This window comes from Lathamus discolor, chromosome 15 (assembly GCF_037157495.1).
Source record: "Lathamus discolor isolate bLatDis1 chromosome 15, bLatDis1.hap1, whole genome shotgun sequence".
NCBI lineage: Eukaryota > Metazoa > Chordata > Aves > Psittaciformes > Psittacidae > Lathamus > Lathamus discolor.
In genome coordinates, this window is record NC_088898.1 from 518581 (window position 1) to 539823 (window position 21243).

At 50.2% G+C, this 21243-nt stretch overlaps 2 protein-coding genes across 11 annotated transcripts in view; one reads left to right on the top strand and one right to left on the bottom strand.

Moving 5' to 3' along the window:
• Positions 1 to 7476, bottom strand: part of BRD3 (bromodomain containing 3) — a 34795-nt gene extending 27319 nt beyond the window's left edge. For 6 of the 9 annotated variants that reach the window (XR_010616214.1, XR_010616215.1, XR_010616217.1 and 3 more), the window contains exon 1: positions 1031 to 1238. The gene's annotated coding sequence lies outside the window, so the exon portion shown is untranslated. Of the gene's footprint in view, positions 1 to 1030; positions 1239 to 2640; positions 2755 to 3009; positions 3067 to 6041; positions 6182 to 7406 lie in introns of those variants that run through there. The other 3 variants (XM_065696132.1, XM_065696130.1, XM_065696133.1) reach the window with 3 other exon arrangements.
• A 450-nt stretch (positions 7477 to 7926) lies between these two features.
• Positions 7927 to 20050, top strand: WDR5 (WD repeat domain 5). 2 transcript variants are annotated; one of them, XM_065695559.1, is made up of 14 exons: positions 7927 to 8124; positions 9654 to 9837; positions 10658 to 10766; positions 11938 to 12011; positions 12914 to 13003; positions 13669 to 13758; positions 14931 to 15014; positions 15593 to 15648; positions 15787 to 15833; positions 16611 to 16686; positions 17115 to 17148; positions 17506 to 17580; positions 18009 to 18096; positions 18988 to 20050. In XM_065695559.1, exons 2-14 carry the CDS (start codon positions 9757 to 9759, stop codon positions 19086 to 19088), a joined length of 1005 nt encoding a protein of 334 aa, XP_065551631.1. In that variant the 5' UTR covers positions 7927 to 8124; positions 9654 to 9756; the 3' UTR covers positions 19089 to 20050. The 2 variants fall into 2 exon arrangements, with proteins under 2 accessions (XP_065551631.1, XP_065551632.1); XM_065695560.1 differs by lacking the exon at positions 7927 to 8124 and adding an exon at positions 8961 to 9041.
• The last annotated feature ends 1193 nt before the right edge of the window (positions 20051 to 21243 follow it).

The window sequence follows — 21243 nt, forward strand, 5'->3', positions numbered from 1 at the left end:
GAGCCCGAGCGCGCACTGAGGAAAGCACGACGAGTTTGGAAGTTTTACATTTTATTATCGGTACCATTATTTATAGCGCGACACTTCTATATATAAATCCGTGACCTGCGGTCCCTTTGACGCCTCTAACGCGCACCCAGCTGAGGCAGCGAGCCCCTGGTTCCGCGCATTTCCCGAAGTTGGGTGCGCTCCAGGCGCGCAGCCCCGCACCGCTCCGCACGCACAACACCGCGCACGCCCGGCCGCGCTCACCGGCCACCGAAGGGAAATGGCCGGAGCCGCCGCCGAGCCCCGCTCCGCGCCCCGCGCCCGGCAGGGAGCCGCCGCCGGAGCCCCCGGCGCCGGGACCGCGCACCGCGGCAGCGGGGAGCTGCTGCCGCCGGGTCCCGCCCGCTTTTCTCCCCCCCCTTCTTTCCGCTTCCCCCCTCTTTTCCCTTTCTTGTTTCCTTGTTTTTAAGGGCGCCCGCAGCTCTCCTTTCCCTCGCCCCTATTTTCCCCTTCAAAAGATGGCGGGCAGAGAGAGCGGGCGAGGGAAGGCGAGCGACAGAGGGGGAAGAAGCAAAACACACACAGAGAATAGGAAAGAAGGAAGGAGCCGCCGCTCGCGGGGCGCGGGGCTGCGGGGGGAGCCCGGCCCGGCGGCTGCGGGCGCTCGGCGAGCAGGGGAGGGGGGGCAGGAGATGGGGAAGAAGCGGCAGAAGAAGAAGAAAAGGGTGGGCAGGAGCGGCGGGGCCGGGAGGAAATCAATGGCCAGGCTGCAGCCAGCCCCGCCGCGCTTTGTTGCATTGTCGCGGCGCACAAAGGCTGCGGGGCGGCGGGGAGCGGCGCGGGGCTCCCGCAACAGGAACGAGCAGAAGAAGAGAGAAGGGGGGGAGGGAGAAATTAAAGAAAATCAGCATTGGCCTTTCCCAAGTGGGTTTTGCTTTCGTCCCGCTGCTTTCCCGCCCCCCTCCCTCCACAAACCATGGCCCAGCGCTAGCGGCGCACACCCAAGCATCTAACAAATAAAGGGAAAGATTAAATAGATTACTTTGCCCCGGCAGCTCCAGCAACGTTTGCCTTATAGTCCCTCCAGTTGCTCTTCTTTTTATCCTCGCCAGGCAGTATAATAGATGCGCTACAGCGCCCCAGAGCCCATGCGCCGGCCGCAAGGCCGTGTGGGCGCGGTAGTCCCGGCCCGGCCGGGGCAGCGGCGCCCGCGGGCCCCGGCACTACAACCCCCAGCAGCCGCAGGGCCCCGCTCCCCCCCTCCGCCGGCGGGGACACAACCGGGAGGGGGGATGCCCCGGGCGGAGGGGGAGCCGCCGGGCCCGGCCCCGGGGGACCGCGCCGTGAGACCCCGCGCACGGCGCCGGGGAGCCCCGGCTGCCCCCCGGCTCGGGGCAGGACGAGAGCCGGTCAAAGCGCAGCCGGGAGCGTGCGGGACCCCGAGCCCCGGCGGGGTGCGGGGCACCGAGGGGCAGAGCGCAGCCCGCTCTGCTCGCTTCTATCGTGAAGTTCGGTCGCGGTTTGCGCCGGGCGGTGCGCGCTCACGGTTATTACACAACAACTACTACGAGCCGCAATAAAAACAGAGCGTCACCAGCGCGAGTAGTAAGTGCGAAAATAAAGTCCATGAAGAACCGGGTGTAGCCTGCGCTGGTCAGTGCGCTTCACACTCCTGTCAACGGCTTACAACAACAATTGATCCTATGTATACAGTAACAGACCAGGAATTGTACACACACGGAAGCATCAACAAACACGAGCTCTCCTACAGCACTTCAGGCACATTCAAACCCAGCCGGTGTCCTGCAGCGAATCCACAATGCAAACAGAAGTTTATAAAGCAGCTCAAAACTGATGCAATCCAAAACACAATTTAATTACTGCAGCACAGAAAGGAAGAAACAAAAATTAGAAACATAAATGAGTCCATTTGAGTGCATTTGAGCACCACCGTGAAGTAAGGAGCAGTTTTGGGATGTGGCTGTGGACACAGATGCCGCAGAGGCTGCCACACTGTGATGCCAGTAGGTCAGTTCAGTGTAGCCATAAGGTGAAGGCAGTTTTATTAGAAGACCTTATTTCCAGCTGTCTAAAACGTGACCAACAGGACTGAAGTTCTCAGGAGGTGTGATACAGACACCAGGACCTGCACAGGCAGGACATGCTCAAGAAGACCCCACTGCACCAGGTTTGTGGCTGCCTCAGGATGAAGCTGAGGTTGTGCACATGCCAGAAACAAACCCAAGAAAAGTGTTTTTTTACACCAGCTTCAAGGCATGTTGAAATCCAGGAACCTGCTCACGCTAGAATATGCTTTGTCAGACAGCACTGAAGGTGGGTGCACTCACACCCCCGGTCAGTGCGTGACCTGGGCTCCTCCTCAAACTGACCTTTTCGACTTGACCATTCAACAGTCCCACTGCAAATCCAAACGCAACCTGGCAATGGCACGTGCATCAAAACTGCAACCCAAAAGCAGTCTCCAGCTACACCTCACTCTTCCTTGTCTCACCTGGGTGAGTGTAAGATAGCTTCAACCCAAATTGTAACATCCATGATACAGTAGGCTGAGCAGGCAAAACAATTCACATGGGAAACTACACCCAGAGATTTCACTACTATCAACTTTCAGCACACCAGTAATACACCTACCTGCAGATCTGCAAGCCTACACCTGAAGAGCCCAGCTGCATCCTCCAAGGGAATAGGAAAGCAAAAATCTTCTAAGGATCCTCAAAGCCTTCTTTATGCAAGGCAGTGAGTTTGGATAATGGCTCAGCCAAACAGGCACAGCCTGGCTCAGTTTGAGTAAGCTCCAGAGGAGGTACAGTGAAGTCAAACCAGAAAGATTCAAGCTTAATTCAAAGCACTGAGGCTGAGGAAAGGGCAGGTGCAATCTTTAAACCAGAAATTCTTTTGTCATGTTAGTTTTACACACAAGATACACCAGTTTGCCTGCTCTGGAAATACATCAGTGCTAGCTTTTCCATAAAACACAAGACCACAGCAACAGCTTTTTACCTCTTCTTCTTCCCCAAGCTCAGAGGAGCTTCCTCCATTCACCCAAAGCTCTTTAATTAGCCTCTGTGGCCTCTTATGTTGAACCTCCAGTTACCCAGTTAGTACCTTGTTAACTAACACCTGAGTGTGTTTATTCTTTGCCAATGCACTACTTTTAACCCTTCATTCACACTGGTACATACGTCCTTCTAGGAAGCTTTGTCCATAGGCTTTGACAAGAAAAAGCCTTATCTGTGCCAAATAGTGGTTTTTAGGGCTGTTAAACACCGACACTTTCTGCTTCTCTGCTCTTGGTGTCAGGGTGGGACCTGAGTCTTTTGAAAACAGAGTTATGGGAACAGAAGAGGGAGATACCTGTGTCTCTGGGGCCAGTGAGTTTTGTGAGAACTGGGTACACTCAGTGCCTCACGACTGCACCCAATAGTGTTTAACACACATCAACACCAGGGGACTGTTGGGAGCTGACCTGGAGCCTGGTGTCTCTGAGCAGTGCTAGAGGTACTACCTGTAAGCTTCTGATTCTCTTCCTCACCTTTCAGTGCCTGTTTCACCATCCAAACCACAGCTCCCTGCTGGAAGGAGGATTTGGACTTGGGGATTACAAGTGGAGCAGGCTGCTGAAGGGGGATGAATGCCAGGTCAGCAGTGCACCCTGTCCTCCACCTCCACAAGGCACACAGCAGACACCCCATATGTCTCTATGCATGCAGAAGGCTGATGTGAGCCCCGTGCACTTTCACGCAGGTGAATTTGGCCATTCTGACTGTTTGTGTGGGCTCCAAGAGACCTCACATATGAGCAGACTCACAGGAGAGCCTGTAACAGAGTGGATGTCATTGCACATAACAAGAAGAGAATTTATTCAGTAACAGCATGTTTGGGATAAAGAAATAATAGTGCCCAAATAGAAGACTGCTTAAGAGTGTGTAGTCTGTGTCTGGGATTATACGACTCCGATCATCCAGTGGCAGACAGAAGGGAGTTGAACACAAGCGGATAAATGCTCTTATTGCAACAGAGAGTCATCTTTACTAATAATTTTCTTCACTGTGGTGGCAGGATTTCCTCGATTGAGTCAGTGTTATTCAGTGAGTTGAGGATGACAGGCCCAGGGCAGGGGTTTGAAACAATAATTGCCGTTTGTTCTTCTGTAGTACCTTTCATCTGTGGAATTCACAACAATGCAGCAATCCTCCAACAGCTTTTGTGGTTAAGGAAATATTATGATTCCTGTTTTTCAGCTGAGGAAGCCGAGAGGGAATACGATGATGCAGAGAACCACAGGCAGAGCCAGAACTGGGACCCGGCTCCTCTGACTCGTACTCTGTAGGTTGGAGAGCCTGGACACAAGAGCTGGTGAGGCCACTCATCTATCAGTGACTCTGTCAGTGCCTGTGAGACCTTTGTCTCTTCAGTGTTCACTCTTAATCTGGAAAAGGGTTAGCAGAGCCCCCAAACAGGGAATTCAGGAGCCAGGATGTCTACAAGCCCCCAGAGGTGCAGCACTATGGTAATTGATGGGAAGACAGGAAAGAACCAAGCTATCCAAGACCTGAAGGATCTCGTAAGTGTTCATCTGCAAATACACAAGTGCCTTTTATGGGGATGTAGCAAGAAGCATTACTTGGAGGAACTGGAGGATGGAATACAGCAGACTAAGATATGTATGGGAGGAAGCAGAGCAAAGGCCTAAGCTATTGTGAGAGAGAGGGACAAGACCACAGAATCTGAGTAGTAAAGAGAAACTGCCCAACTAATATGGCCACATATCTTTGGCCACAGTAAGTATGTTTTTCTGGACATTAGCTGTATCTAAATGGTTTTGTTACACAGTGAGTATCATGCAGAGACCCAGCACCTGCTGCTAACAGTGGTTTGCACAGGTAAGCAAGCTTGTGACTAGTGTGTGCTACTGAGCTGGCAGTTTAAACTAACAGAACACACTAGATTTCAGCTGGGTACAGCCCTAATGGATTCCTGTGTGTTTTCTTACTTTTCCTCCTGCCCTCTTACAAAGACTGCAGAGAATGCTAAAGAGATGCTGTGACCAAATAGCAACACTTTCAAACATTGTCATTTCTAAATTACAAGGAGTAATAAATATATTCAGATTTTACTCAAGCTATCTCAGGGGTATGAGTTAATCACGTTGAACTGGCTGCTCACTGGAGTTGCAACCATTTGCACCAGCCAAGAATGAAGCTCCCGATCCACAGAAGTGCTGAGAACCTGCTGCTCCAGCTGAAGTGGTGGGGAGAGGCTGTCATCACGTCTGGCAGTCAGGCTGTGTGTGATTCAGGCTGGGGCTCTCAAATCCGCAGTCTTTATATACGTATTGGCTGTAAATTCCATTGGGAGGGAATCTGCTTTGGATGGCGCACTACAGCACATCACTGGACTTTAGTCCTGTGTCAAGTCCTACCTTCTCTTCAAAAACATGGACTGTTTCTTAGCAGGTCTTTACTAACATGGAGCTCGATACAAGCAGTGTTCAATAATCTTGCTTTGAATGAAGCTCTTCAACCTCCAGAGGCCGTTTGTGCCCAGGCTGTTTTGTACACATCCCTCCCAGGGCAGAATGAATCAAATCCTACCTGCGCTCCACTGGGGTAGGATTTCCTAGTTTTAAATGAACAAATGTTGGCAGTGATGCAAGCAGGGTTCCTGCTGTACTGGGGGACGTAGAAATATCAGCCTGGAAAAGGTTTAGTGTTTGTTTTTAAATCCCAGAAGAAACATATGTATGTGATGTATCAGGGATTTAGAACAAATCAGAGCAGTGTATTAGCAACCACACAGAAAGAGCTCCATGTCAGGGAGTAGCTGCTCTTTAAAAGTCCAAAAGATGCAGCTGGTCTCTCATGCGCTCTTGCTCCCTCTGTTCCTTGAGCAGTGTGTAACACACCGTGAGTCTGTTCCCACTTCCCTGGCTGCTGAGAGGCCCAAGCACATAAACGTCCTGAGCCTGCCAATTGCGCCGGAACGTAAACGTGGGTTTACAGAGCTTGTAAGCTTAGTGCCTTATTACTCACCACTGCAAATGTAAGCACCAGCTTGTCTGCAGCAGTCAGGTCTAAAAGGCAGGTCCAGCATGTGCTGAAGTTCATGGGAGCTTTTCTACAAACATGGATGTCCTCTGGATCGTATCTGCAGGGCTGGGCCCCGGTGGAACCTGTGACAAAATCGTACATTAGTCACAGCAGGACCCATGGCCTCAGCTCTGTTCCTGACACCCTGAAAGCCACCCAAAGGGACCCCAGCAGTACTGAGAGCACTCATTCCATGTCATCTGAGCCACTCACAGCCTTTTCTTTCCCTTTCATCATTACGGGAAGCTGCTTTCCTCAAACCCCCTCAGACAGGTGTCGTTCACAGTGTATTTTGGCAGGTCACCAGTTCAGGCTATTTTGAACCAAACGGAATGAAAGATTTTGTGAGGGAGAAGCCTGCCAAGCCCCATGCTTTTCCAGGGAGGGAATCTGGACAGACACCACATCCTGCTGATCCCAGCTGCGGCAGCAGTGCGGGGGGAGCAAGAAAGACCCTCACAGATGACTCATAACCAACAAGTTAAATGTTGTGCTGTCAGAACCCCAGTCTAGAGTGTGCCCGAGCACTGCACCAAGTGCAGTGTACCACACTTTCAGCTTGCTACAAAAATTAAAATGCAGGAACTCAGAGCTAAGGGGTTGTTCAGGATTTAAGAGTGAAAACTGAGCCAAAACCCAGCAGAGGGACCAGCAGCAGGAACTGGGTTTGTTTCCTAATGCTGCCCAGTGCAGCTTTTGTCCCTGTGTTTCAGCTCCCCGGGTTCAGACTGCAGTGTTAACTCTCCGCACCTGCACTGCACATTTCAGGCTGCAGAAGGGTTTCACTGTACCACAGGGCGGGTTTCTTCCTTTTTCTCTCTCTCAACCGCCACTGGAGCCCCAAGATCCTCCTGTGCCAGAGGGGTAGCACATGACACGTGTCTCCTTTTCCTCCCTCCCTCCTGCAAGCAGACTGCCCCGTGTCCTGTGCGGCGCTGGGCTGCGGTTCGGAAAACAGCAGTGCTCTCCAGCACAGGGCTCCAACACATGCTTAACGTTAACACCCGCTCGGCCTTACTGAATCAAACACTTCTCTGAGCCAGGGCCCGTGTACACTACAGTGCCTCGCACACACGCTCACCCAGGCAGACACGGTGCTAAATGGCACACACATCAGCCTCGTGCAGTTAGTGTGTTACTGCCTTAGCCTTGGGCTTTCCACAACGGTTTGTACCGCTGGTTCTGGGCCACCCTCCCACCGGGCCTGGCCTGGGCCTGACGCCCAGCCCTGCTGCGGCCGGGCCCGGTGCAATGTGAAGCACAGCAGCGCAGCGCCCAGCTGACACGGTGTGCAGAGTGATCGTGTACCTGACACACGAGGGCCCTGCACCGGGCTGCCGTGCTCTGCGGCACCGGGCTGCCGTGCTCTGCGGTACCGGGCTGCCGGCACCGGGCTGCCGTGCTCTGCGGTGCCGGGCTGCCCGTGTTCTGCTGCACCGGGCTGCCGTGCTCTGCGGCACCGGGCTGCCGTGCTCTACGGTACCGGGCTGCCGGTACCGGGCTGCCGTGCTCAGCGGTGCCGCTCCGCCCCGCAGGCCGGATGAGGCCCTCCCCTCACCACGGCCGGGCCAGCCGCTGGCCCGCTCGCCACAGCGCCACCCGCAGCCGGGGCAGCGGGGCGGGGCGGGGCGGGGCGGGGCGGGGCGGGGCGGGGCGGGGCGGGGCGGGGCCTCACCAGCGCGGCGGGGGCGGGGGGAGGAGCCCGGCTGCGGCCCGGAGCAGCCCCGGAGCCGCTCAGCCCCGAGCGGAGGGGAAACTGAGGGCGGGGCGGGGCCTGCGCCCCTTAGACCGCTCCCGCGCGCGCAAGCGCTGCTTTGTGTCCCTCGGGCCGCGCCGTAGCCCTCCCGGGAGAGCGGCATTGTGCAGCCTGCGGCCCGCACGGCGCAGGCGCCGTCCCGCATTCCCCCGCCCGCGGGCCCTGGAGCCGCTGCCGCGCCCCCCGTCCCCTCCCGCGGCCGCGCTCCTCCTCGCCGCGGAGGAGGCGGCGGCCCCGCCCCGGCCGCCCCCGCTCGGTGCCCGCTCTCCGGTAAGGCCCGGCCCGCGCCCGCTCCGGCACCGCCGCTCCCCTCGGGCGGCCTCGCGCCGCCGCGCTCCCGCCTTTCCCGGCTCCCGGCGCGCGCGTGTGCGGGGTGCGGGGGGGGGGGTGCGGGAGCGGGGCCCGAAGTTCGGGCAGGGCCCCCCCACCCCCCCCCCGGCTCGGCCGCGCGGGGCCCTGCGTGTGCGGGGGCAGCGCCGGGGCCCGCTGCGTCCCGTGCCTCGGGCTCCCGGTTCGCGCTGCGGGGGCCGCGCTCTGTGAGCCCGGTCACTGCTGGAGCCAGGCCCGGGCAGGCCACGGAGCTGCTGCGAGCGCTGGAGCGGCTCTGCGGTGGGGCCAGGCTGGGAGAGCTGGGCTGGGGCAGCCTGGGGAAGAGAAGGCTCCTGAAGGGGAGACCTGAGAGCAGCTCCAGTGCCTGAAGGGGCTGCAGGGAACCTGGAGAGGGGCTTGGGACAAGGGCCTGTAGGGACAGGCCAAGGGGAATGGCTTGAACCTGCCTGAGGGGAGACTGAGCTGAGCTCTTAGGCAGAAGCTCTTCCCTGTGAGGGTGCTGAGGCGCTGGCACAGGGTGCCCAGAGAAGCTGTGGCTGCCCCATCCCTGGCAGTGCTCAAGGCCAGGTTGGACACAGGGGCTTGGAGCAAGCTGCTCCAGTGGAAGGGGTCCCTGCCCGGGGCAGGGGTTGGAGCTGGAGGAGCTTTAAGGTCCCTTCCAGCCCAAACCAGGCTGGGATTCCCTTCCAGGAGGGAGATGCTTACAATGCCAGTATGTGCTGAAGCGGCAAGTGCTCCAAAATCTGCTGCTGCCAGCACAAAGAAGGGCAGCAGTGGTGGGGTATCACGAGCACGCTTTGAAGACAGATCCTGACAGCTTGAGCTGGAGGCTGTCCTGTTCCTGAGCTGCAGTGGAGGTTTGTTCCCTCTGCAGCACCAGCCCCCATTGCTGAACATGGGCACAGCACCGTGAGGGTTTGTTGCACATTGTGGATCTGGTGGGGTGAGCATGAGGCTGCTTCAGTATGAGAAGTCTTGGGTGGAGAAGGGCAGGGTTTGACAGCCAAGCCATGGCTTGATATCCAGGCCTTTTAAGAGGGAAATTTGAGACTGAAATACACGTATTCTGAGGTGAAAAGAATCGTAAGCTTTGGAAATGCCACTGCTGGTTTTGTATCCATGTCAATCTTTTATTCTGAACCTTAACAAACATGAAAAAAAGGCCTTGGGCTGTTCCTTCCATCTTTTGCACAAACCTTTGTATTTACTGTGTGCTAAATGCTTGTTAGAAGTGTTTTGGGGACCATGCTGTGAAAACTGCCACACCTAACAGCTTTGCAATAAAAGGCTGTGATTTGGGCTTGGGTCTTGCACATTTGGTAGGTCTGAAGGCCTGCAATCCTGCTGTGTTCCTAACAGGATCTAGATTATGTTTTTTCATCCTGGTTTCCTGCAGTTAGATACTCTCATTTTTCTGGCTGCTGAGAATCTCTTTGACAGCTAATGAGAATATTCTGTTTTTCTTCTAGGTTTGCATTTCAGAGCCGTTCTGTCTGTGGCAAGAGCTGCCTTTTGAAGCAGCACATTCATTCTCCTCTTCAAGCACAAGTCTCATTTGCCAGCTTCAGAACCATGGCAACAGAAGAAAAGAAGCCAGATGCAGAATCCACCAAAACACAATCTACTCCTTCGTCCTCAACCAATCAGAGCAAGGTGTGTGCGGGGCTCCAGCAGTATCCGTGTAAATACACATGGCAGCACCTGCATATTCAGCAGCCGAACCAGCGTTGGTCGAGTTCTCTCGTAGATGAAGATCTCTGCCAGGCTCTGCTGTTGTCTGAGCTGGAAACGTGCTGAGGGTCTCGTGGGAAGGGCGATGGAGCGCAGCCTGTTCCGCAGGGCTGGGCGGGGGTTGCAAACAAAGTCCTCCTGATCACTTGGAGCCTTAAAAAGAGAGGTTGATTGTATCCTTGGAATGCCTGGAGGTGACTGGAGAATCAGGGAATCTGTGAGCTAGCTGCAAAGTGGGGAATTATGCAGATTCTTTGAAGCCTGCAGATGCTCAAAGGAGATGTTGTTGTTTAACCATGAAGCCTTTGCAAAGGGTGAAAAGGGAAAAAAAAGGGGATTTTAGGAGTCTGGAGGAATTGGCCTGTGATTTAATTCATGGTAAGGATGAAAACTGCAAACACTTAAAAGCAGTACACAGATCAATAGCAAGAGGAGTATTTTGATCTACCAAGCACTTTATGGCTGGGCTGTTGCATTATTCTCCCCTGTTTGTTACTGGCTTGGCTGAAATTCCTATCAAGGGCAAGTTGTTGTGCATGCAACAGGGAGGCACTGCTGGCCCCAGACAGCAAGGATGTTTTGGTGTTATTTGAATTTGGAGGCAGGGGGGAGACATGACACAGTTGTAAATGCTGGCATCTCTGTTGGAGTGAGCATCCATGCAGTCTGTCACTGTGAGCTGACCCAGTGGGGTACTAGATTTGGAATTTATTCAACTTGCTCATATGTATTTTTCTTACAGCCTGCACCAGTAAAACCAAACTATGCTCTGAAGTTCACATTAGCAGGACACACCAAGGCAGTCTCATCAGTGAAGTTTAGCCCTAATGGAGAGTGGCTTGCCAGCTCCTGTAAGTACTGCTTCCTTCTTGTCTCGTCTAAAACATGCCAACATGGGCTTTGGAGAGCTGCCTGTCTGCAGTGTTACCTCCATCAGGTGGAGGAGGGATGCAGTGTCATGGTTTTTCTTCAAAGGAGCAATATCAAAGCTGTCAGTCTCTGAGATAATCTCTTTAAGCTTTTTATGTTCTGTGGCTTTGAACACTGGACCTTCTGTGTGTTGCAAATTGGAGAGCCCTGACCCACTCAGCTTTTCAGCTACACAGCGTGGCACAGAGGCTGGCCACGTACCTCTGTCCTGGCTGCCTGCGCTGGTCAGTAAGTCACAGCCTTTGATTAACCCAGTGAAACGTGCAGGATATTATAAATAGTGTTGCAGTTCTTGTTCTCTTCAGTGGTGGATCAAGTCCTCTTCCTGTCATCAGCTTTGGTGTTTCCTAAAGGGTTTTTTTGTGATCAACATTGCTTGACAGCTTTCCTTGGAAAACCTGTTTGCGTGACTCTCTGATCCAGAGAGGATCTGTGTATAAGGAAAGGGCAGTTGAAAAGAACATTGCTGAATGTGTTGGTGAGGACCACTTGAGCAATCTGGTGGGACCACTCGAGCGGCTGCTGGACATGGGAATGACTTGGGTCGTTGGTTTCACTGCAGATGGCCTTAATAAGTCCAGTGCAGTTACCATGGAGAAATCACTTTAATGTTCAAGTGTCTCCATGACCGCCCCCCTTCTCCCCACTCAGATTTTCCAGCCTCTACCTCTGGCAAATATCAACCTTTTTCTCTGGTGTGTTTTGCAAGTTAACATTTGGGGTTTTGCAGGCATTAACTCAGCCCAGCTTGTGGTGTTATGTTTGTTTGCTTTGGGCAGAAGTGTTTCAGGATTCCTATGGCCCAGCACTGCTGTTACTGCTGGCAGTCTAAAACAAGAGTAGAAACCCAAATTGTCATCAGAGGAACTGAAGCTGCTGGAGACTCTGTGCATTCCAGGCAGTTTATGTAATCTCAGCTGCTGCAGTGTGGTGTGTATGGAGCTGTTCTTTACAAGCTGCCTATCACCTTCTACACTTAGGTCTGCTGGGGAGGGAGGACTGCCCAGTGCTTGCAGACGTGTAGTTAAGATGTCTCTTCCCAGTTGGAAGGGCCACCATGGGTAATCTCTTACCTGGTGTGTTCTTTTCCAGCTGCTGACAAACTCATTAAAATCTGGGGAGCATATGATGGCAAGTTTGAAAAGACAATATCTGGCCATAAACTGGTGAGTACGAGGAGGTTACTGGGCGCTTGAATACGAATTTACTTTTCCTCACCTGGAAGTTTCCATTCTGGCTTAGTTTGATAAGTGTGGAAGGCTTGTTCTTCGGTCTTGTTTTGTGCTACTTTGTTTATGCAGGCCTGTGTGACAGCCTGGAATTGCTGAAGTAAGCCAGGGCAGGCTGGAAGTGTAGGTGAAGTGCAGGCTGCTGGTGGGGTCCCTGTCTGCACGTTCCCTTGCTGTTCTTGTGTCCCTGCCTTTTGAGGACACCAGCCTCGGGCATGGGGCAGTGCATGCTTGGGTGAAACCCCTTTAGACTGTAACAGTGTGTCCTGTTCCATCTTCCCTTTGTGTCTGGAGAGAATGGTTTGCCTTTTAAGGAGATTGAATTTTTCTTGTGGGTTTGCCTACATAAACACAACACTTACTCATTCTGCAAAGTTCTAAAGAAACACAACTCCCAGCCCCATGGCTTTGTTTTCTGAAGTTTCTTACATGCTGAAGCTTCGTAAGCAAAAACGAAGATTCACTTCAAGGAAAGCCGGTGTAATTTGTTCTTCTCCAACGTTTAGGGACTCAGATGATAAAGAGCAAGTGGTCTGGCATGAAGAGAAGCCACTTCTTCAGTTTAGTTAGATAGCAAACTCTTTATGAGTGCCAGGAAAGGGCTTTGTTGGCCACAGTAAAGCTGTGTGAACAAGCCATTGGTATTTTTGGAGTACATGGCTCACCTTAAAATGAGCAAGTGTCCAGCAAGGAGCTCTTAACCTGGTCAGATTAATGAATTCTGAACTCAGTGCTGAATTTTCTTTCAAGATTCAGCTGTGCAGAGCACATGCAGTCTCTCTTCCATTTCCCTGTGTCAGTGAACAAGCAGAGCTCAGAATTGTTTTTCTGTGTTTCAGGGGATCTCCGATGTTGCTTGGTCATCAGATTCCAACCTTCTTGTGTCTGCCTCTGATGATAAAACGCTCAAAATATGGGATGTAAGCTCGGTAAGGACAAATTACTGCTTATCTTCCTTCTCCCCAGCACTGGCGTCTTCACTCATGTTCTGGGAGACAGCCTTGATGTGTTATGATGAGAGAAGGTCAAGTGTTAAGCACTACCTCCTGTTTGGGTGACACTCAATCTTTCCAGCTTGTAACGAGCTGCTGGTTGCCTGGGCCGTGAGGAAGAGCGAGATATGTTGTTCCTTTTGGAAAGGGGGGGCTGCTTATGGGTATCAGGAAGAATCTGTTCACCTTCTGAGAGCACTTAAGCCTCATGGTCCCAATGCAACCGCAGGCTTTGTTTCTGAAAGCAGCATCTCAGCTGAAACCTCTCTCTAATTTCTTATCGTAGCCTCACTTGGTTTTGCTTCTTTCCCTCTTCCTTATCTGCAGTGACAATGAGAACTTGATAACTTGCTTGTATTTTGACTAGGTGTGTTAACTGCTTGGTTCTCCTGAGTTGCCCAAAGGGTTTGCAGCTTGCCTGCAGTCTCTAAAAATATGGGTGTTTTTTCTTTCCTGTTTTGCTGTAGCTGATCCTCTGCCCATCTAGGTCTTGGGTTAGAGCTGGTTTCTTTGTGTGCTGCACAGTGGTTAATGTTAATGCAGCTTATCTGAATGCATTTTTGGCTCTGAAAGATATTTAACTCTGCTAAATCTTATTTCAGGGTAAGTGCTTGAAGACGTTGAAAGGGCACAGTAACTATGTTTTCTGCTGCAACTTCAACCCTCAGTCAAACCTCATCGTGTCTGGATCAGTAAGTGATCCTTTTGTCCCTTTGTGCCAAGCAAGTGTTGCACCCCCCAGTTACCCCTCACTCGGGGGACACACAGGTTCTTTTAGGGATCCGTGGCAGAATGCTAATGGCATTAAATCAGAGGGTATGATTAGTATAGCACAGGAAGTTTCTGATGAGAGTGGCACAGGGTTCTACAAGCGGGATCAATGCAGTACACACAGCTGGCATAATACAGAACTTATAATGCAACTTACAATTTCTAATCACCTGGATTCTGACTTACCCTGAAGTATGACTTCAGTCATCTGGGCCCTATGCAGATCAGGTCAGATCTTAATAACTGGTTGGCTGTATTGATAGAACTAGATGATCTTAAGGTCCTTTCCAACCCTAACCCTATTCTGTGATAGCAACCCTATTCTGTGATAACAGTCACAATCTAGACATGAAAACAGTATAAAAGAATGTGAGTCACTCAGTCCTTGGAGGCAGCAGGTGGTGGTGGGGGTGTCCCTGGCTGCTGTAGGGTCATGGTCTCACTGTCCAGAACAGTTGTAGGCCAGGGTCCCTGCTCGATTCTGCAGTCAGCACTCTGTGTGCTGCTGCAGCTTGTCCTGGGATGGGGTGGTGGCCATCACTGTGCTGGCTGCATGCCCGGGACCTTCAGGGCTGGTGAGGAGGGGAATAATCTCGATGCTGATAGGGATGGGACGAAGCAATCCGTTTGATTTGTCTGCTTGGTTCAAAGGACCTTCAGGGCCTGATAATGAGGGAAAGGGGACAAACATGACACAGTCTTAGAATGGCTGCTGGCCTTATGAAATGATGTTAGTTACGGTAGCACATTACCAGGCTTGGACCTGGGGTACCAGTCACAAGCCCTTACCATTTCAATTCTTTCTTCACAAACACAGCTTGTAGTCAGCTGAGCTCTGCAGTGCCACTGCTGTCTGCTTGGGGACGCAGTCATGTCTTTAACCCATCCCCAAGATGCAGGTTCCCTGCTCAGAGAGGGAGAGTGCAGGAAACTATGTGCCAGTCTGTTATTTTTGCCCTGCTTGGTTCCGAGGCTTTCTGATGCAGCTCAGTGTAGCTGGAGGAGGGCACATGCATGTAGTCAAGCTATAACATCTCGCATACCTCAGGTAGGTGCATCATTAAACCACCTTGTGCATTTCTTCAATCTTCAGTTTGACGAAAGTGTGAGGATATGGGATGTGAAAACAGGGAAGTGCCTCAAGACGTTACCTGCTCATTCTGACCCAGTTTCAGCTGTAAGTATCTTCTGATAAGTGAAGGCACTAACATGCTTATGTTCCTCAGCAGAGAGCTGGCGGTCAATGAGAATGGAGTGAGCAGTGTTTTCTGTAAGACTGGTACAGATCTTGGTCCTGGGTGTTAATGTGGGGAGCAGGGAATAGTGGTGTGCCAGTCGTGCCTGAGCCTAGCTGGGGCATACATTTGTGGTCACTTGAGGTTCAGAGAACGACCTGTACATCTGTTGCTTTTGTGTTGTTCACACCTAGTGCTGTCTGATCAGAGCATATCTGTGTTCATGTGTTCTCCTTAGCTTCTGAGGAAACATATTCCAGTCCCTAATGCTTGGATAAACAGCTGTAGTTAACATCCACCCCTCTTTGTAATTGTGCCAGACAAACCGGGGGGAAAGAGTCTGATTTGATCATATTGCCCATCTAAACTCAGGCCTGTGTTTTGTATGTTGTGTAGACTTTCTCCTTCTGTCCACGTGAACTGCAGAGTCAGTAATACAAGGCAACTTAAAGTGCAGCTTAAACATTTGACTTTTTATGTACATCGGTAAAGCTGTTTTTCCCCTTCTGTAATATTACAGGTGCATTTTAATCGTGATGGATCCCTGATAGTGTCAAGTAGCTATGATGGGCTCTGGTAAGTGCTTAGTTCCTGCCTGTGGCACTGTTCAAACCTTTTGCATTTAAAAAAGGACTCTTAAAAAGAGCTTGTATTTGTAATGTTAAAATCAGAACAGAAACTTCAATAGTAATGGTTCTACTGTGTTTTTAATAGTCGAATCTGGGATACAGCATCAGGCCAGTGCTTGAAAACACTGATTGGTGAGTAGGAGTATTTCTTGTTTGTGCTCTATTTTTGGTGTTGTGACATAAATATTCTGCATCATTGCTGTGAACAGTGGCTTCCTTGAGCTCTATTTAACTGTCTTCCTACTGCTGTGATAGTATACTGTTTTCTTCCAGTCTGTTGCAATAAGAGGAACTAGCCTCTTGCATGAACTGAAACTTGAGTTGGTGTGTTGTGTAGTATAGGTGAATAAATCATAGAATAGAATTATAGAAGTTTTCCAAAGCTTTCTATCATTCAGCTGTGCAGAGCTTGCCATGCAGCAGTTCCAGACTGCCACACAAAGTTGTCTGTGCTGTTGGATGTGATGGACACAGGCTGTGACTGTTGTGAGGTGCATGAAGGTGTCTTGTGAGCATGGCTGATGAAAGGAAACCACCAGTTGGGCATGTGTTGCCTAGTCCTTCATAGTCTTGCAGAGCATTATATAAACGAGTTAAATGGCACTGCAGATCAGTGGTGTGTGTTCTAATACAGTGATTTTTAAAGGTCTTGCTCTGGTACCTGCTAATGCAGGGAAGGAAAGATCAGTTACAAAGGGGTATTTAAAATATGAGGAAAGTGCTTAATACCCTTTTCTTAGATGAATGAAAAGAATCACCTTTCCTACACCTCTTTTTCTTGAAATAGCAGGGGTCAGCAAAGCTGAAAGCTTGCGTCAGTGAGACAGTTAACACATCATTGTCAGAGGAAGTTCTGTATGAGACAGTACAGTCGTGCGCTAGCTAATGTTGCTTTTGTTTTCACTGTAGATGATGATAACCCTCCAGTGTCTTTTGTGAAATTCTCACCTAATGGCAAATACATATTAGCTGCAACCTTGGACAAGTAAGTACTTAAAAACCAAACAGAAAAACCCCACAGGCTTTGAGGTGTTTCAGTGGCAGGTAAACCTTTAGTTTGCTGCTCTTTAGCTATTGTAGTAATGGTATACAAGTCCATATGTACTGTCAAACATGAACAGCTGGTGAAGTGTTGAGCTCTGCTAATGGCACAGGCAGGACGTGGGTTGTCTCGGCACTACTTAGTGACTGCAACACCCATTCATTCCTCCTTGTACCTTTCAGAACCTCAGCTTTTCCTTGCGTTGATCATATGATTCTTTTGTAACACTGAGAGTCAGAAAATAAAACCTGTAAAAGACTGCTCGAACTCTGCTGTGGTGGAACTGCTGCTGCTCCTGCTGGGAAATTGTCAGATGGGAGGAAAATCCAAACCCCAAGAACTAAAATCTTTGGTTTTCTCTTGTTTTCCAGCACTCTTAAACTTTGGGACTACAGCAAAGGAAAGGTAAAACCAATCTTCTCTCACTATATAGAATTCCCTAAGCTTATATGAGAATCTGGGTTTCATATGTGCTTTTTTGCTTAACTGAGACATGAAGTAATGCTTTATTTCTGTATTTTTTTCATGAGCAATAAGTTGCTGCTGCTCTCTCTCTGTGCTAATGTGACAAATTTAGGGCTTCCACCCCCCGTTGACAACTGTTCAGTGTTGTAGGGCAGAGGTGCCCCCTGCATCCTCTAGATAAGTCGGCAGGCTGGGAAGCACAAGCAGATGTATTAGTCTTTTCTGCCAGAACAGTTTGTCCTTGACTAGAAAACTACCTCCCAGCTGTGCTAATGTCCTGTGGCTCTTCACTTCCAGTGCCTGAAGACCTACACAGGACACAAGAACGAGAAGTACTGCATATTTGCTAATTTCTCCGTCACTGGTGGGAAGGTCAGTGGTTATGGGAGAGGCTCTTTGCCAATGTGCAGTTCTTACTGCTTTTCTCTGGAGCTGAAACAGGAATTTGGGAAGTGGAAACCTTTGGTGGGTGCTGGTTCACAGGGGCTGTAGTGCAGCGGGGAAGAGGGTGTCCTAGCAGTGAGCCACTGGATGATAGGCTCATACATTGAGGTGATGGAGCAGGTTTAGTCCTAACACTGAACCAACCACCTTAGCACCTCTTGCTCTAGCACACGCAGAACAAAGCTTTCTGCTGCTTTTGTGCGCTGGACGGGGGTGCTGAGAGAATGAACCACATGGAGCAGTCACGTAGTGTTGGAAGTTCCTTTTCACATGGTGGCAGTGAAATGCTGACTGAATAATAGCAGATCAAGATGAGAAGAGAGATGAAAATGACTGTGTTTTCTCTCCCTCTCCAGTGGATCGTGTCCGGCTCAGAAGACAACCTGGTTTATATCTGGAACCTTCAGACAAAAGAGATTGTACAGAAATTACAAGGACACACAGGTGTGGAAGAGGATTTTGGTTTTATTGATGGAATATCCCTCATGTCACTTGTAATGAGAGCTCACCTTGAGCATTTTCTCTCTGATGTTTAGCTTTTGACTGTCAAACCCATAAATTCTTGACTGGCTGAAGCTTAATTGGGCCCAAGGAGTTTGCTCCTTTTTATGAAGGGTTTTTTATGGGCATCACAAGTGTTTATTCTTTCACTGTGAGAACTTTGACACCAGCTTACAAAAGAGATTTCCTTGAGTTCAGAGCTGGCAGGGTATTTAAGTGACTTGTAATATTAGTGACTTTGATTTGCCTGTTAACACCTTCCAAAGTTGCAGCTCTTGAAAGGATAAGGACTGATGTGCTCCTGCTGTTTGTAAATAGCTACATCTGCGTGTTCTTGGGGGCAGAGCTGAGCACGTTTTGAGGTGTTATCTGGTGGAAGTTTCAGTCTGAAGGATCATCGATTTGGTCTCTGAGTGGGGCCAGTGGCAGCAGTGGGCTGGGGCAGGGCTCTGCAGTGCTGCCTAAGCATTGGATGGGATGGTGGGAATATCTTCCATGGACAGGAAAAAAACTGACCTGGGTTTTTGTTAGCTATCTGACGTAACATGCTAAGAGTGCTGGCTGTGAAGTAGGCGAGAACCAGAATCCAGAGAGTTCTCACGCTGTGAAATCCATCAAACACTTTCCAGCCATGACTATCTATGCTTTTTGGCAAGTATTTCCTCTGACAGAAGCAGCAGTTGTCAGATATTTACAAGTATTGCATTTGTAACTGTGCTCTAAAGAACCAGGAACTCGGCAATGCTGTTTGCAGGTGTGGTTTCAGAAATGTCTGCTATGCACCAGCTCTCCCTGCTGCAGACAGTGATATTTGTGTCTCTTCTCCTTGTTTAGATGTTGTAATCTCAACAGCTTGTCACCCGACAGAAAACATCATTGCCTCGGCGGCGCTAGAAAACGACAAAACAATTAAACTGTGGAAGAGTGACTGTTAAATGCTGCGGGATCACTGAGACTGTCAGGAGAAATGCTTTTAAAGAAAGAATACTAAAAGCCCACATGAGAATATTAAATGCAGTTTGGCAGGAAACCCGAAGAGTGTTTGATAAAGCGGTTTCTGTTAGTCTTGGCCCAAAGAACACGTCTTAGCTCTTTGCTAGAACCGGGCAACGCGGTGGAAAACACACACAAGATGCAGTTCTCCTTCCCCTGCCTGGTCCTTGGCAGCCCTGGATCACCCTGACATCGCCCTGTATTGGACACCCCAAAGATACTGTATGGCTGTGGTGGTGCCTCTGGGCGCTGCTGCCGCGTGGGAGCGCTGCCATCGCCTCTCTCACAGTAAGTGAAGTCAAAGCCTAGAGATGTGTGGAGGGTTTTTTAATGTCCGATTTCTTATTTTCCTTTCCAGAATGTAGGTTCTAGTCTCTTGGGAAGTTTCTGTCCTGTTTTACATAGAAATACTGCATCTTTAAGGGTGCTTCATTTTAAACACTCAGATCAAACTTTGTGACCAAATAAAACCATGCAGTTCCAGACCCCCCTCTTTCTGCCCCTGACTTGACTCCTGTGGTGAAATCTCCTCTTCCCTTCTGTATAGTTGCTTACCTCTTGTTACGTGTGTTTAATAGATGCTGTTCTAGAGCAGAGTTACAGTTCTGTTAACCATTAAAATGATTCCTGCTTGTAGTTGTTCTCAGCATATTTTAAGTTTCCTCTTCTGGTTCTAAAGCTCACAGAACACTGTAAAGTTACTTCAATGTAAAGAATTAAAAAAAAACCCCAACCCAGACTTTTGTATCTTGAAAATCCATCGTATGAAGCTGTATTGATAATGGCATGACTCTGTATCTGTTTCAGCGTTGGTATTTCTTTCCCTTTTTGTCATACCCGTGTGGTATTTACACATCCAGAAAAATGCCATATGCCATAATAAAAAGGTGGGATTTTCTGTGTATGCTGGTGGTAAGAGTACTAATGTGACATGTCTGTGAGCGAAGAAGCCTCCCTTAGAAACGCCTGTAAGGGGAAGTACTTCTTAGCAGCTCCATTGAGTGAGGAGGGGAACAGGAAGAAAGGAGCAGCAGCATCGTGGTGTTTGATGTCTGCTGTGGAGACAGAAAACAGGAGCATAACTTGGGTCAGAATTTCTGAAGAAATTCTGAAGAAAGCAAAAGGGTTCAATAGGAGCTGTCCTAAGAAGGACAGCTGTCTTTCCTAAGCTGTCTTTCTTGTCCTAAGAAGAAAGCAAAAGGGTTCAATAGGAGCTGTCCTTGGCAGGCGCAGTGTTGGTATGAACCCTCACGGAGCCCGTTGGCTAAGGGGAAGGGAATCAGTGTGGGCAATGGGTGACGATCCAGGAACTGGCTGTGTTGGACACAGCTTGTATCGCAGGCAGAGGGTTCTGCTGGAAGGGGATGTCGCGTTCCTGGGGCAGCAAAAATCCATGGTTTTGGCATCGACCTCGTGTGCTTGATGGCTGCAAATCAATTGCAGTACAAATCTCTCTGGTGCTTGCTCTGGGGCTGCCTTGCTTTACCCTTGGAGACGGTGATCAACTGCAAGCCATGATGTATGGCTTTGCTTTTACATGTATAAAAATAGAGTTCACATTGAGCTGGTGTGAAAAGGGCCAGTAATGATATCGCTGTCCTTTGAGGTTTTCCATTACCCCTAGGGACGGACATGTCTCCAGCCTTGGCGAGCGTCACTGCTGGAATCATCTTTTTCCTCGTGACTCTTCCCCACTCCAGTTTTTCTCTCGGGCTGATGCAGCTGTGTGATTGCAGATGTGGCGCTGCTGCTTTACTGGTGTGGAGAAGCTGGTATCTGACTCCAGCAAAGCATTTTTACATAGGTTCAAATCTGTTTTGTGCTTCCCTGTAACTGTGTCTGAGGGGCTTTGCCAAGGCCCTGCCACAGGCACCTTCTGCCAGACCAGGTTTCTCCAAGCAGTTTCTCGAACAAGGATATGTTTTGTCTCCCAGACTGGAGAGCCCAAATGTAAAGGATCGGCTGGAAAGCTGCATGTGAAGGTTGTGGTTAAGTCCCCAGCATCCCACCTGGGAGTACTGCTGGCACCTGTGAATGGTGCTTAGCCATGATTACACCTGGCTTCGTGTGTCAGTGGTGGGTTGGGGCCAGGATTGG